The sequence below is a fragment of the Pygocentrus nattereri genome, chromosome 18, assembly GCF_015220715.1.
Source record: "Pygocentrus nattereri isolate fPygNat1 chromosome 18, fPygNat1.pri, whole genome shotgun sequence".
Classification (NCBI taxonomy): domain Eukaryota; kingdom Metazoa; phylum Chordata; class Actinopteri; order Characiformes; family Serrasalmidae; genus Pygocentrus; species Pygocentrus nattereri.
Window position 1 is genome coordinate 31,104,793 of NC_051228.1, and position 17,775 is coordinate 31,122,567.

Here is a 17,775-nt window from a genome sequence, read left to right on the forward strand (position 1 = left end):
TTTATTAAAAACTTTGTTACAGTATTGAATCTGGTTCATTCTTTTTCCCTCTGATTTCCAATCAAGCATTTTGGAAAGACCTGGAAGATTTATTTGAACGGAGATAAACAGGGTTAAGGCCAGACCAGGTCAATAACCAATAACCTTGTAAGACAAAATACATAGGCATAGCTAAAAAAAACAGGCGAGGGTCGTAACCAGAGAAAACTCATACACAAAAACAACAAACCCAAAACAGGAGCGAGAATCATAAACAGGAAAAAACAAGCAAGGTCAAACATGGAACAGCAATCAGAAAAACAAACGGCTTGATATACACTGACTAAGCAAGGGCAATACTTCACAAAGACAAGGTTCAAACTGACAGGTATATATACAGGTGGTTTGTGATTGGCTGGAAGAGTCTCATGACTGACAGAGGGATTCTAGGAAGTGGAGTCCTTGATGGTATGAAGGTCGGAATGAACAGACACTGCACTGACGTTGAACCATATACTTGCACTGGGTCGGTATGTCCAACAGGTCAAAACAAGCTCAAAACAAAGTTCGTGCTGTACCATAATTGGTGTTCTTGCTTCACACTTCTTTATTTTTGACGTGATGTTTTTATACACAGAAGCCAAAAGGAACGACAGATTGCACATAATGCAGTGGAGTAAAATGTAAGATATTTGACTTGGAAATGTAGTGGAGTGAAAGTAAAAAGTCGCCCAAAATGGAAATATAAAGTACAGATACACGAAAAAACTACATAAGTAACTTACATTTACTTAGTTACTGTCTACTACTGCCCATCGATACCACCATGGCGTATCTACTATGCCAAGGTCTGTCAGGATTAAACCAATCAAAGCACATTCTGTGGTCCTCACTGTACAAAGTGTAGTTTTTGGAGAGGACTGAGTTAAGTAAGTATTTCTGAGTCAGTACATTATAAGTATAGATCATTGTTCAGCTGTCTGGGTTGCTGTAGATAGGATTCTGCTGTGCCTTGTTGCAGATGCTCGTAAGGTGTAAATAGAATGGCAGCTATTAATCCATAAAATGATATTGATCTGCATTTCTCCCCCCAGTAAAGGTGTTTGTATTGTTATATGTAAATGGAGCAGGGTAACCTTGGCGTAGCGCTAAAAATCCCACTGATTGTAGCTTTAAAGGTAATTATTCTCACCTCAGGGCCCCAGAGCTACACTGATTCCATCTGCATGCATCGCTCTCTCCCCACCAAAACACATTAGTCCCCCATGCCGCGCCCTGCTGACATTTTATTTATTGCTGTTATTTCTAAAGGGCCTGGTAGTGTGAGAGTGTGACAATAACTAAATGCTTTTCATTTTGTGCGCGAACTCGGGTGTGCGCTGGAGTGTTTTTCGGCCACAGCGGCGGAGCACGAAGCGCGGTGCCAGCCACTGACTCAGGATGAGCCAGTCTGACAAGGGCAGTAATCTTACAGTAAACACATTTGCAGTTAATCCACAAATAGAAGAGAGTCCAGATAAATAACAATAGCGAAAAAAAGAGAATTGGGCCTCCAAAATAAATAAACCCTCATGAAAGAAAATGGCGCATTTGGATGAAGGGAGTGAGTGGCCTTCTCAGTCTAATAAAATATGACAGACTCATTGGGAATTTTTATTTCTTCTTCTGTGTGCGAGGCTGCCGGAGCCACCCTAGCTGAGGCGAGATAGAGTGTAATGTATACAGAGTCATTTCACTCTTGATTGATCACTCGCACACGTTTAAAACTGCTCGAGAGAGAGAGAGAGAGGTGGGGAAAGAAGGAGGGAGAGAAGTGGAGAAAGAAAAAAAGAAAAGAGAATGTAAAAGAGAAAAGAGAGATGAGAGAGAATAAGCAAGAGTCAAGAGAAAGAAAGGGCGAAGCGAGAGAGAAAAGGTAATCAAGAGGCAGTGTCGAAAGAAAAAGAAGAGAGAAAGCAAAGACAAACATGAGAGAAAGCAAAATAAATGAGAGAACTGAAAGAGTAAGAGAGATGGGAAAAGAGAAGAAAGAAAAAATAGGAGAAAACAAGATAGAAAAGATAGAGGAGAGGCAGAGAAAAAGACAGTTAAGTTGAAAGAAAGAGAAAAAAGTGAGAAAGAAACAAGCCATAAAGAAGGAGGAGAGAGTGAAAGAGAAAAGATGGAATGCCAAAAGGATGAGAGAGAGAGAGAGAGAGAGAGAGAGAGAGAGAGAGAGAGAGAGAGAGAGAGAGAGAGGATGTTTACAGAGTTTCTCGTCTCTGTCGTATAGGGAGGAGCAGTTGTAATAGCTTCTGTGGGGCGTATGGAGAGAATGTGGAGGAATATTGGGAGCGGGTCAGTGTTGATCCCAGAGAGCATTGATCATGCAGATACTGCACTGTTTCTCGCTCATCTCTCACTGTGCTGCCTGGGAGCTCCTCAGTGGAGCAGTATTCATTCCTGCCGCAGCAGAGTTTCATTTAGCCTCACCTACACTGTCAACTGTGTGTGTTTCTCCATTACGTTCTGCTGACAAAGACCACCTTCCTCTACAGCACTGGAACTAATGCACCAAAACACACATGATCCCTTCATACAGCATGCATGAATACCACACTCTGCAAAAGTAATGTTCAGTTAAAGTCAATGCAGTATTTTCAATAAGAAAAACTGAAATTGAGACCAGTGAACTCTCCAGAGAACGTCCAGTGTTGTGCAAAAGTCTGAGACCGCCTTCAATTATTTAATTATTTGTTAATTTATTAAGAAACAAAGAAAGGAAAGAAAGACCAGAGAAAGAGTAATAGACATGAGGGGAAATTGTGAAAGATGAGAAAAAAGAAAGAAACAAACAGACGTCAAAATAGTCATTACGTAAAAGTTCTTCCGTTTTCAGACTTGCTGTAGTTTTTCAAGGAAAAATACAAAGTATTTTTCCACACCTCCAAAGTTCAGTCTTAGAAGATGGTTGCATTTTCTGCTTTTCACATTCCAAGCAATCCCAAATACATTCAGTGATGCTGAGATCTGGATTCTGGGATCATTTATGGGTCTAGCATCATAGTAGTGGTTGGTGTAGTGTAGTGGGTAACACCTCTGTCTTCTATGCTGTAGACTAGGGTTCAATCCCCCACCTGGCTAAGCACCCTACACTATACCAATAACAGTCCTTGGACAAGATTCCTAACACTGCCTTCGCCTACCAGTGTAAAATATTCAAATTGTAAGTCGCTCTGGATAAGAGCATCAGCCAAATGCCATAAATGTAAATCATTTGTCCATTGTTCTGAGAGCACCAGCAGCTTCTTTGTTTGATTTGTAAAAATATTTTACCTTCTTGTCATAAAAACATTTGAGGACTTTTTCCAGATCTGAAACAAGATTGCAGCTTGATTTTCTACTTTTCCTCTAAGATAAAAGCTTGAAGTACTGGTTTGATGGTCTACCAGGTCATGAACTTCTTGTGTTTCTTTTCTTTTCAGTCGTTTTGGCACTCCGGACGATTTGAAGGCTCTGGTGGATGAGGCCCACTCTTTGGGCATCACTGTCCTTCTGGACATGGTGCACAGCCATGCGTCTAGCAACACAGAGGATGGCCTGAATCATTTTGATGGGACGGACTCCTGCTTCTTCCACGCAGGCTCCAGAGGAGAGCATTCGCACTGGGGCAGCCGGCTCTTTAACTATGGCAGGTGAGGGACCACTCAGAGCTGAAAAATCTATTAGTTGAAGCATCCCTCAGCAAGCGTTTGCATTCATAAGGTGTCCATGAAAGTGTTATACATAGATGAGTAATGAAAAAGTTTGCTGGTCCTTACTTTTGCACTTCTGCAGGTAAAGCAGTGGAGTTCTGACTTGGCATATTTGGAGAGGCTGGTGCTGTTCAGCATTGGCCGATAGAGTCATGAATGACTGTCGATCACAGTTTCATCTGCATATTCACTATCAGAGAAGCTCAAGCCTGCACAGATTTGTGCCATGTGGGGCAGCAGTGTTAGTTAAGGTGAATGCAGGTGCTTTTGCAGTTCAAAGCAGAGCCTCATAAAATAGACATGATTGCGTATGTGAGCTGTTACCTGGAAAATTCTTACACAGTACAGTTCCCAGTTTTACCCTGCAATAATGTTCTTAGTTAGTATGCTCAGGCAGTTCACCGTATGTCTTTTGGTAAGAATTCTGGTTCGACCTGTCAGATTTTCCTCCTTTTTAAAGTTGGAAAGGGCTGAAACAGCACTGGTCAGAGCTGATTCATGGCTGGTTTACTTACAGAGCAGATGAAGGTTTGTAAGGTTGATTTTACTGGTTACAGCTCTGCTGCCAGGCAGTTTCTGAACATTCCTTAAGAAACATCCTACTTCCAGAGACATCCTACCCACCCAGCACGGTCGTAGTATTTTGTGAGAAAGAATGAAGAATTAATCAGGAGAAAAAATGATAAATGCTGAAGTAAATCCTCCGTTTACCCCTCCATTATACACATTCTGAGAGCAGTGTTTATAATTTTATACAGCCAGCTAAAAATGCTAAATAAACAACAAGCAAACCTATTTACTTTTATTTTCAGGGAAATCATATTATTATGATGCAACATTGCAATGTTATATAATGGACTGAAATCTTGAACATCAATAATTTGGAACCACAAACCATAGTAAAACCTAGAAAAACAAACATTTAACAAAAGCTGCTAACACCAGTATAACTTATGGTATGTTGATGGCTACATGATATAACTGACTGGAATGGGCTCTTAGCCACTAAGATTGCATAAATGTTAATTAATAAATAAAATAAAAAATATTACTAAGTAATAAATAATAAAAAAAGTAAAAAATAATTCCAGAAAAATAGAAACAACCGCTATCATATTCTCTCAAAAGAATGCATAAGTAATACTTTATTTACTGTTTATTGCCTCACAATGTTGCTTGTAGGCAACATTCATTTTATACATATCATAACAAAAAATGTTTTCTATGATTCTAAATGTTTAAAAAGGAAAACTCTAGAATCATGCTGCAGTTTGCTAAAGATCACATGGACAAGCCAGAAGGCTATTGGAAGAATGTTTTGTGGACGGATGAGACCAAAATAGAACTTTTCGGTTTAAATGAAAAGCGTTATGTTTGGAGAAAGGAAAACACTGCATTCCTGCATAAGAACCTTATCCCATCTGTGAAACATGGTGGTGGTAGTATCATGGTTTGGGCCTGTTTTGCTGCATCTGGGCCAGGATGGCTTGTCATCATTGATGGAACAATGAATTCTGAATTATATCAGAGAATTCTAAAGGAAAATGTCGGGACATCTGTCCATAAACTGAATGTCAAGAGAAGGTGGGTCATGCAGCAAGACAACAACCCTAAGCACACAAGCCGTTCTACTAAAGAATGGTTAAGGAAGGATAACGTTAATGTTTTGCAATGGCCAAGTCAAAGTCCTGACCTTAATCCTATCGCAATGTTGTGGAAGGACCTGAGACGAGCAGTTAATGTGAGGAAACCCACCAACATCCCAGAGTTGAAGCTGAACGGATGAATGGGCTAAAATTCCTCCAAGCCGGTGTGCAGGACTGATCAACAGTTACCAGAAACGTTTGGTTGCAGTTATTGCTGCACAGGGAGGTCACACCAGATACTGAAAGCAAAGGTTCACATAGTTTTGCCACTCACAAATATGTAATATTGGATCATTTTCCTCAAGAAACAAATGACTAAGTATAATATTTTGTGTCATTTGTTTAACTGGGTTCTCTTTATCTACTTTTAGGAAAATCTGATGATGTTTTAGGTCATATTTATGCAGAAATATAGAAAATTCTAAAGGATTCACAAACTTTCAAGCACCACTATATATACTTTCAGAGGCAAAAGGTGGGGGCTTGGTTGAAACCTCTAGTTTGAGGATCCATGATTTAATAACTACTTAGGTCATTTTTGCATGTTTTCTAATGCTTATCACTGTGTGAGTCTTCTGTTATTGCAACACTTATTAACCATGCCTGCCCCTACGCATAAAACAAAAAGAACCATTTGAGATTTGCACTTTTTCCTAGCAAAGTAAAGGGTTTTTTGCAACACTGAGCGACAAAACCCACCAAACGTCTCTGATAAGGCAGAAATCTGGCCTCGTAGACTACCTGTTGCACAACAGTCAACAGTGAACATCTGGGCTTTGACCTTCCCATTCTATCTCAGGTAGTTTGGGAAAACCGAACAAATTATTTATCCCATATCAGTCGGATTTATCCCATATCAGGGATATCGTCACATCCCTTACAAACTACATTAAAGATCCTGCTCTGGAAAAACTGAGCTAAACTGAACAGTCCTTATGACTGTAGTTATGTCTTATCTTGAGCGCTGGGAAAAGTCCCCCCTGTTGGCTCTACACACATCTGCCGACAGGCTAACTTCACAGCCCATAATGGCTCAACTCCATCTGCCATCACACCGCCGCCCCCTTCTGCCCTGCCTGCTAATGGGATTTCACATTGTTGATGTTTGAATCTGGAGGGTCATGCTTCAGCCACTGAAATGATAGTGCTGTCTAGCGGTTACCACTGTGAATGAACATTGATTTTAGCCATATCTTTGTTATTGATTTGAGCCGTATACCTTTCCGCCGCTTGCGCCCTCCTATTTATCTTCCTGCCTCTCTCATGGCTCTTGTCTGGCCTGATAATTCAGTGTCGCAAAATTACGTACTGCTCGAGAGCCAAAGCATTAAAAATGGCCGTCATCATTCAGGCCTAACACAAGCTGTCAGTTAGCTCTGTGTATCCTGTTAGTGCTAGCACATTGGCATTATCTTCAGCGGTGGTGAAGTGTTTTACATGAGGACTGAGTGAACTGCTTCGCTTGTGGTACATGATGGAAATAAATCAGCTCATGATGCCGCATTGTGATTCACGTCAAATGGTTTTCTTTATTTTGTCATTGCATATATGCATTAGGTCTGTGATACGGAATGTTACATATGTGCATGATTTTAATTTGCACAAATTAGTACATTATTGTTCTATATAAGACTCCGTTTTCCAAAGGGAAATCAAATCATCAAAGCTGTAGAGTCCATATCATGGAAAAGATTTTGTTACATTTTCACTGGAAATCATGGAAAAACAGATTTTCCTGCAGATACAGATGCATTTAAATACATCTGTCTATTCTGTCTATATCAGTTAGGTCCACCCATTGTTGAAGTTTAAGGCGTGTTTCAGCCGGAGGCTAGAATCTTATGGGCCCCAGTGCAATAAATGAAGTAATTTGCATTTTTATGCCGTTGGTATGTCTGAAAAGAGTTGATACTCCCAAGGCCTTCCACCCCACCCACTAGCATTTAACTTACATGTTTGTCAGACTGCCTGTTGCTATTGCTATATATTATTTGTAAGTGAAGTTATTTTTTATAGAAGTTCGACGAATAAAACAAGATTGGTTTGGGCTTCTTGGTCCACTCCAGCCATTATATTGATTTGTTCAATTCCATCAGCAGCACAGTTTATTAATTTAATGAGGGGCCAATCAGATAAAATAGGTGTTGGATGGTATATATAAATACTGTATTTTCTCAAGTAGAACTCTGTGAAATGGTTAACACACATCAAATCACAATGGACTGTTAATTTGTGTGTTTGTGTTTATTCGAGTGTTAGTGTTTTTGGAAAAAATGAACACATACCACCCACATAAATACTTTACAAATCATTTTCTCAGAGGCTTGAGACTTTTTATGTTATAAAATTGTTTATTTACAATAAGAAGTGACTGCAAACTGTTACGTCCTATGAATGTATCATAAGACACCAAATACCAGCCTATGAGGTACCCCATCCATGAGGTATGACAGCACCATAATCAGCTCAGTCACTTAAACATTCCATTGTAAATGATGCCCCATTTCATATGAAATTGGGCGACTGCCACTTTCTCCATGTTACAGAAGGAGAATTGAAAAGTGTGGTGCTCAGTGCTGTGCTGCACTCTCCCAGTTAAAATAGACATTTGTTGTTGTTGTTGTTTGTTGGGTTAATACAGCTTGGAGGCTTCCCTACTCAAACACACCCATTAAGCCTGGATGTTAATAGATTAATGTAATGAGGTGTGTTTGAGCAGGTAGATCACTAATCTGTGAAGGACACTGGCCCTCCAGGACCAGAGTTGTGCACCCGTGGGTTAGTGTGTGTTACAGTGCTGAGCTATGGGTTTAGTTAGTGTGGGTTAAGCGTCTACCATGGATTGAAGTTATTCCAGCTGTATTTCAGTGTTTTTTTTCTGCCTTATTCAATGAAAAGATAATTTCCTTTCCTTTGGCTTTCTCTGGTTCTTCTCCTCTAAAATTCTGATGCCAAAATATTTTAAAAGCTGGAACATGTGAAGTTAACGTTCAGTGGTACCTCTAATGTGCAGAAACTCCAAATGTCTACAGAAGAGTTACTTGTGATTGCAGATGGTCCTGTTGGGTACTGTTTATCAGTTGCGAGCTGAATACATTAGAAGCTTTTATTTTGTTAGCAGACACTAAACATGCCAGTAAGATAGAATCTGAACATCAATAACAGAGATAATCTCAGCTGGTGGTGGATTAATTCATTTCCTGATAGAGGTAAACAGTCTACAGCAGTTCTGCCTAGCTTAGTGGTCAGGTGAGTAAGTAGAGGAAACTAATCACTGACATGTTCTGTTGCTAAGGTTTGTTATTACACACACTCTTTCTCTCTCAGGTCCTCACTTCTCTCCTCTTTTTATCCATTTTGTGTAGTTTTGAACACAAACTACAATGCTTTAGGCTTGTTGACTAGCTAAGTTAGCTCACCAGCTGGTACTACTACTTGTCTCTGATCTAATAGTGTTTATTATGTGCACACCGTGCATATGATTTAGGAAAACCAGTCTTGAGAGTTCAGAGGGAAGAGGTGCCAGGGGTTTGGTGTTCACATATTAATGCATGTGGCTACACTGTGCTGTAGTTCCTTCATCTTTAGTGCAGCTGGCCTGGGCGGTCCATCTGACAGGTCAGACTATAGGTTGGAAAATCTCCCAGAACTCCCAAAGAGCAGTCCTAGCATAGAAGGGCCCAATCAAAACATTCTGGGGGCCAGTCACCACACGACCCTCTCTACCATGTGCCCTTGTGCAAATGCCTTCTATCCCACTGGTAGTTATGCCACTGGTTTCAACTTCTGTGCTTTTGGAGGCACAAGATAGGACAGTAAATCAGGAGAGGTCATCTTCAAGATTCAGTCCTAAAAGCACAATAAAAAAAAGCCTGTTTCATTTCATTTCAAGTGATAAAGAGAGGTTGGAATATGACCAGCACAGTAACATTTCAAAACAGGAATAGCTAAAAACGTTAGAATGATATTCAAAATATGAATTTGTTCAAATAAATGAATGAAACAGACATTACTGAAACAAATGGAAATTGAAACAAATGGAAAATGGAGATTCTGACCTCATGTGTAGCTCAAGCTAAGCCACATTGGGTTTGGGAAACTTCGATTTAGTATTTAGTAAATTATATACAGTTGTATGCAACATTTGGGCACCACTTGATTTTCTAAGTGAAAAAAGTACCTTCTACAGAGAACTTCTGCACATTTTAGGGCACAGTTACTGTTTATTTACTGAATGTAACATGTTGGAAAAAATAAACAAGAAATGTGGCCTTTGTAAGAGTTGTGGCACATTTTATTGTAATGTGGAGCGATGAGGCAGACGCATGCGCTGAGAAAAGCGAGATTTATTGAGGGCAAATCCAAGGTCGTGGTCGAAACGGTCCTGGTTCAAATAGCCAATACACAGACAACGAGATTCAGACATAAACACAGGATCCAAATACTACACTTCAAACAGAGCAAGCAAAACATACCACACGTCAAACAAGCCTACAAAGACCAACACAGACCAGGGCAAACACGGGGCTTGTATAACATGAGGGATCACAAGACACAGGTGGAAAACAGGTGTAAACATAACAAGGCACAAACAACACACAAAGACCCTTTAGGTACATGGCATTTACAACTATTTACAGTATTTAAGTCTCTCCTTATTGGGAGCCTTTTGTGCACCCACGGCTGTGCGAGCCAGTAGTGGGATGTTGTAGTATGCTAAACTCAGCAAATAAATTTAATATAATAATATTAAAATTATATTAATAATAATAATAATAATATTAATAAATTGTGCATTTTCCAGACTTCTCTTTAGAGGATGTGTTAACTCATTTTCACAAAATGTTATTGGCTGGGTAGTGGTCAGGCTTCACATCGGACTGCATCCTTGTGTGTTTGCAGAGGTATCCGACTTTATCAGTCTCTTTTTGTTGTAGTACCTGTAATATTTCGAAATAGTAGTGCTCAAAAACAGACTTCGTAGTTAAAACGATATTCAGACTGTTCATTTGTAAAATCGGTGAATGAAACAAAAGTGAACGTGGTTTGATTTGCACATGGCACCTGGGGGAAAAAAATTAAATACAAGAAAAATATGGGATGTGTCCGCTTTAAATGCGCTCGAGTTTTCTAAACAAGGGTTTTGTAAAGCAAACCTTGCCTAACCTTTAAAATTGGCCTATTTCTTCACATCCTACTTGGTGTTCTTGCCACAACAATGGCCACCTCAATCAGGCTGAAGCGCAGTGTGTGAATGGTTAAATTAGGTAGAGAATGAGAATCAGCTAAATGAGGCTCCTCAGCCATTAAAAAATGAAAGGACAATAGGCCATAGTGTTTCAAAGCTTTCCATAATGATTAATTAATTTATTTATGCTGTATTATTTGTTAATCTTTGTGTTTTCAGATTTTTGTTTTGAAGGCTTTGTTCTCGTTTTTCTCACTGTGTTTGTCCACACCAATTATTTCTGATACTCAGGGGGGACGGGCAGAGTGGCAGTAATGTATCGATTCTTCTTTTAAGTCTTTCATCTGTGGCCTGCTGTTGTTGCTGGCGTCTGTATGTCTGTAAATGAGTGGGCCTCATTTGCGGCTTTGCCTACCTTTGCTGTCTCTCTCATTCTCTCTCTCTTTCTCTACAGCTCTCTCATTTAAATGCCTTAGATGTTTGTCGAGCTGAAGCTAAAGTTATGTGTTTGTCAATAGCTCTGCAGTTTAAAATGGACCATTCTGATGAGGACAATGTGAGTGATAAATGTGTAACTATCTGAGCTCCTCTTTTACCCATAGCGTCACTGTATCAAGACCTCAGTCTCATCCCCATTTAAATTCAGCTGTCCCAGACTGGCCCCTCTGTTGTTGCCTCTAGATAACGGCTTTGACGTGCATCAAAGCGAAACAAAGCCTTACATAATGCTCTTCTACAAAACACACAACAGAGCAACCCAGTAGCTTGTTCCTAACCAAACTTGCCCAGTCTGAGCACTAATGAGGGCACTCTTAAGAAGTTAGAGGCCTTGAGTCATTGTGCATGAGCCACGTTTAGCTCTGTTCTAACGTATGTGTGGTTTAGGGTGGCTGTTATACCAAATCAGAATCAGAAGTGTATATTTGCATGATTATAATACATATTTTAAATTCTAAGACATAGCATTTTCATAGTAGCATTTTTTTTCCATGCTACAGTTTCATCCTTTTATTTACATGTTCTAATTTATCTTTTTACAGCAAGTTCCAGTAATTTGGAATCTTTGAAAGGCTTTGCATTAAGATATAAGATAAACTAGGACAAGCCTATTATGATGCCCATTATTAGGTACAATGGCAATTTCAGTTTTTCTAGATATTTGGAGATACAAAATTAGATTTTTTATATTTAGGCATTAAAAATGATCTTAACCTTGTTCTTACTTGAAAACACAGCTATGCTTCTTAATGCAACGGGGCGACAGGATTCAGACGAATGCGGATGAACAGGCAAACAAAGTTTAATATCTCAGGCAGCAGAGAATGGTCAAAAACATGCAATGGTCCAAATCCAAAACGATAGAAAACACAGTGTCCAAAAACCAAGGAGTAGACAAAAATCGCAGTTGATAAACAAGCTCTAAGTCTAAACACGGAAGAACAAACCCAGCCGGCAAAAGTAAGAAGGGTGTAGCAAAAAGACAGTCAGTATAAACAAAGATAGGGTCATAACATGTAAGCACAGACAATCGGAAACAATGCTTAGTATGCGCTGAGAGAGAAACAATACCTTGCAACGATTCTTCCTACAGCCCGAGCTTAAATACTAAATAAGTAGGTCAACCTACACAGGTGTGTTTACTCAATAATCAGGGGACTGTGCGTGCTGGTAGTGACACAGGCGATTGTCCAGAGTCATGTGATCTCCCCAGACAGTCTCTGGGAAATGGCGTCGGAGTCCGACTGAGGCATGACACTTAATATCTTCTTAATAAATTTAACAGGAATTTTCGAATGATCATTACTTCAAATTTCCATTTCAGTTCTTGGTTCGCAGTGATTCCCTGTAATATAAGATTTTATGCTTTTCTCTCCTGAGATATGGTGCTATTATCACTTGTTCCGTTGAGATAAGGAACTTTACTGCTACGTTTTTTCAGTGTAATATGAAACTGCACAAGTCATCTCCCAAATTATTTAACAATTTTCTTTTGATGGGTTCCAAGCTATTTCTTTGATCCGCCTGGTCTGCTCACTCACTAAGCCACTTATCCTCTTGGGTCAGGCAGGCTGCTGGAGCCTATCCCAGTGCTCATTTGGCATAAGGCAGGGAACACCCTGGACAGGTCTCCAGTCCATCACAGGGCAGACAGACAGATACGCATCCACGCACACTCACACCTAGGGGCAATTTAGTGTCTCCAATTGGCCTGACTGCATGTCTTTGTACTGTGGGAGGAAACTGGAGCACAAGGAGGAAACCCACACAGACATGGGGTGAACAGGCAAACTCTGCCTGGTCTAGTAAGAATAGCTTTATTTTGGATGATAATTTGGCATCCCTGTCCTTTATTCCTCAAGAGTTGTGTAACCTCTTTTCTACTCCTAGCACCTCGTCTCAGTCTATGCTCTCCACTATGTGTGTATGGGGTTCCCTGGAACACAGATAGAAAATCATCACTCACTGGATCATTTGTGGAATCATGAATCTTCTTAAGGTTTAGTCTCATATTTGTATGACTTGTTTATTCAGTTTAAGAATTCACCTCTAGGTGCAGTAAAAGTCTGGAACATGGACCTACATGCATATATTTACACAAACTGGGATGTAATTTTACATCTAGGAATATGCCTCATCACTTACATAATTCACTTTAAATCAGCTCACAGGCTTTTCATGACTCCCTGACATGCTTTATGGATGAAACCTTTGAATGACAAAAATTGTACCAGATGTCAGATGGGTCATGTTTTGGTCATGTTCAGTTGGGAAGACTTTGTTTTTTTTTTTATACAACAGTTAGTTCCGTCTACACAGGCTGATTGATTGAGAAGCATTCTAATATTGAGATATCTGAGAAGCTGACAGTTTGCCATAACATCACAGGTTTTTTACAAACACTGTATCACTCCGCTGAGACGCCTTTGCTAAGCAACAACTTTTGACAGCTGTGGGAGACGCTCCAACTATTTGAACGTCTTTGCTTCTTACTTTGTGCACAAACAGAAAATGGATATTTTCAAGATTTCATTTGACCGACAGCCGATTTGGTCAGACTCTGAAAATGAGACTACACTAAATTCCCAAACTGTCGGTCGGTCAGTGTGGAGCTGGAGAATGAACTACCAGCTGTGCAGCGAGTGAGCGGAGCTCATTACTCGGGCGTAGCAACAAGCTGCGTGTTAAGGAACTATAATTTGGTTTAAGGAATTGCTAACATTAAAACATATTAAACACCACATTCACAGCCCAATTTAATAATTCCTTACTTTGTTTAACTGTTGTATAAAAGCAATCGAAGGCTCAACGTTGTTATTCATGATAACATCAGGGCTCTAGTGTTCTATTGCTTGCAGTGTCACATGAGTCTTGTCTTGTCAACTTTGGCATTGTTTACATATTACTTCCCTCATGTACTGATATGGGCCCTTTATATTTGAGCTGCTCTGTAGAAACTTCATCCAACAGAATATCCACAACACGTCCTCTTCACTACACCTACACCTAAAACAAGATAGCTCATCTGTGCTGTAAGATTCTTCTCATTTTGTTCATGGAAATTCGCACCACTCATCATTTTGAGTTAAATTTGAGTGTCATTTTGAGTTATTATTACCATTATTATTACAATGTTTCTACACTATTCCTATGTCATTGTACATACCCTATACTATTTTCCCTTGTAATTGTGCAATTACATGTTTAATTTCATAGTTACACAGTGAATGACATTGTTAGAGTTACACACTGAATTGATTTGACAGTTTCAGATCAGCATTTTTGACTTTTTCTTTGTTTCAGTGTCAAACAATGACAAAAGCATGGCAAAAACAAAAACAAGGCTGTGCACAAAACAACACCAAAAAATAGTTTTCTGGCAAACGTTTGAAAAGGGGTTCTTTTCATACTACTATCTGGTTTTTATTAGCATCTTCTCAAATTTGGTCTTAAAACAACTGGTGAAATCTCAAGGTCAATAATTATTTAAAATCTCGTATTTTAAGCTCAGCATGGCTTCAAGATATGAATTAATGAGTCTGGCCTGGCTTATTCTGACACAGGAGGCTGTAAATTCATCAGTGATGCTCTCAATATGACCCAGATGAAAATATGTGTACACAAGAATCAGCTGAGAAATGCATGTGAAATTTGGCTTGGAGTGGCCTCAGTTGGGAGATTCAAATTAGGGGTCAAGAGGTTATTGAAGCGGCCAATTTTTATCATTTTTTCTGATGGTCAGAATTGGCATGCACATCTGTAATGCGACCAGGACCAACAGAAACTTGCTTGTCTCAGTGTCCTAGTCACAGAGCTGCGGATTGGGTGAAATCTGGCCCACCAATCAATAGATCTGGATTGCCTCCATATTTATGTAACATGGGAGTAACAAGCTGTGCATGTATTAAAAAACAGATCTAAACATGTGTCTGATAAATAAAGACAGAGCTGAGGTCGAACAGTGCTGTCTATGGCCAAAAGTACAGCTCAGTTAGTAACAACCTCCCTCATTCATGCTCAGGAGCTTTTTATTTAATTGCATATTTTTTAGTTTAAGTGAGTTAAGAGTGAGAAATCATTCATATCAAATGTTTTCGTCAACACGAGTAGTAACTGTGACATCTGAGGGGTGGAATAACCATGGAGAGCACTTCAGAGCACCGCATATAAAGCAAGCTTTAAAGTGGCTCACGTATGCTCTTGTGTGATTTTCTTTGTTCTGCTGATTGAAACATAAAAATCTCATTCAAACCGCTCCAGATCTTCAGATCCTATCTTATGACTCATGATATAGTTGAGTATCCAAGCCACTCTATTTATTGTCTGCATGGAAACCCACTTCATTAGTATATCGTGGCTATAAAAATGGTAAGACAAAGACGTTCTTTAATGTATGTAAAAGTAATGAGTTTTTGCAAGCAATTTTGTAGCATTCCTAATAGTCCATTCAACGGGGCAGCTGTGCTCAAATGATGCAGAAAAATTAAAAGAGAAAAAATTGGAGACACATTTTTTAGGGCAGCATCAATATTTTAGGTACATATTTTACAGTGTGAAGTGCATTTTAAAAATGTAATATATATTTATAATACAACAATTCAAATGCAATATTAGTAGCCTATAGCAGGTAGCATTGACTATTTGATTAAACAGCTTTGCATGGATGAGTTTCTCCATTTATTTTGAGGTGAACGAATAATGCAAAATGTAAAAAAAGAGAAAGGGCGTCCATCAATAAAGGCACCTGATGTTACACCACATTGTACTCTCCGACTTGCAACTGGTGTAGCGAGCTTCATTGATTGTAATAGGAGCACTTTTGTTTTGTCATGGACTGACACTCACCAGCAGGTTGTGCCCATTGAAGAGGTTACACTAAAGGCTGCCAAGTCAAGAAAGAAGGACTTGTATTTGTAATTCCAGGTCCGGATCTTCTCAAGCTCCATCACAATACATCACACACACACACACACACACACACACACACACACACACACACACTCACTCACACTCTTGGGGCATTAGCAGCTGTCTGGTGTCAGCCACCCCACTATAATTAACAGTATCACTGAGATGTTTGGGCTGTAATTACATCTTTGATGCTCTTTGTCTTTAATCTCCTGACACACTCAGTGGGGATTGTGAAGATAGTATCAGTGTCTCACTGTCTAATGCAGTCCATTAGCAGCCTTGAGACATCATGCAGTGGAGCTCATAAACAAAAGCACCAGGCTTCTGGGAACCTGAGAGAGTGCATGGAAGATGTTATGGAGTTGTTGTAATTATAGAATGGTGCACTCACTTTTAAAACAAAGATTTGTCTCGCAGTATCAACGTGCCAGAGCTTTCAAAGTGTTTGTCCAGATAAGAGCCTTTTTGATATTCTGTACAAAAATCGAAACTTAAAACTTCAAAGGAAATACCTAGGGCCAAAGCTTACTGAATAAAAGATGGAAGAAAACACAGCTTGTCTCTAACAACAGTTAAATTGCACATGATTCATCATTTGTGCGCATGCCCAATGTGTGCATAATAGAGCTTACCCCTGTGTCCGTGTGAGTGTGTTGTAGCACTAATGGAAATGGACCTTGTTATGTTTGTTAAAGTAAATGAATGGCTGCAATGAGCAGTTGTATTCAGATTGATTGGGCTCTAGAAGAACGCCACAGGCTGCAGATGCTTGTATTTTAATTGCTATTATCTAATGAGGGCCTCATCTATTCCTTCTATCCTCAAACTGTCATATGTCTGCCACAACAAGTCAAGAGGTGCTCAACGGAACGCGAACTGAGCTCTGACTCCCACACAAGGCATCTGTATTTCACTTTCTTGGTGCAGAAATGACAAGTTATGCAATCAATATCTTGCAAATGAACTTTCATAATAATGGAGACAGTTGTATAAAAGCAGCACATCACAAGTTACTAGTTTACTGCTGTAGAGAAATATTTGTAGGCCAGATAAAGAAGAGTTTGGCTTCTCAAAAGCACTGCAGCACAAAGCTGATCATAAAATAATATAAATGTCAATGTATCAGTAGTTAATCAAGTCATAATGTAATGGTTTTTAACATAATCTAACTGTGTCAACTGCCTTTTGCTATGTCTGATCTACTCATATCAGCACAACACATTCTAACTCATCAACAACATGTCGGTATCACTGCGGTGCTGAATTACAGAACTATGAAGTGCACCTGTACAGTAAGTGAAGCTGCAAAAATATACAGTGAGCACTGGTGTAAGGATGTGGGTCTAATGAAGTGTCCAGTCAGTGGATAGTGGTTGATGCAGAATGCAGAATGAATATATGGTGGAAGAGGACCACCAGAGGATCGCAGCTGACCAAGTATTAATTGTGTGCTGGACTTTTCTCAGCACAGCTGTCATACTGACAGGGTCAGTGTGTGGTTTGCTGATATGAGTGTATCAGGCACAGCTGGGCTGTTAAACACCTCAGTGTCACTGCTGGGTTGAAAGTAGACCACCAAACCAAAGAAGTCCATTCTCATGGTGCCAAGATCTCCAGGTAGATATTACAGAGCACACGTGAAGTACTATTTGCACTCAAGCACAAACTTTGTACGCAATACAAACTAATCCAGTATAATTGGTTAATGAAAATGTACAACAAGCAACCCCAATGTTCTGCATAAAATATAATCAAGGAACCATATTTCACTGTATCTGAGAGTGTGGATTTTTGCTTTTAGAATGAAGTAATTAGTACA

General features: G+C 39.5%; 1 protein-coding gene across 1 annotated transcript in view; it reads left to right on the top strand.

Moving 5' to 3' along the window:
• The window catches only part of gbe1a (glucan (1,4-alpha-), branching enzyme 1a), a 235,988-nt gene that overhangs the window by 91,686 nt on the left and 126,527 nt on the right, over positions 1 to 17,775 (top strand). The window contains exon 7 of the mRNA XM_017681944.2: positions 3,444 to 3,653. Coding sequence (XP_017537433.1) covers positions 3,444 to 3,653 — 210 coding nt within the window. The remainder of the gene's footprint in view (positions 1 to 3,443; positions 3,654 to 17,775) is intronic.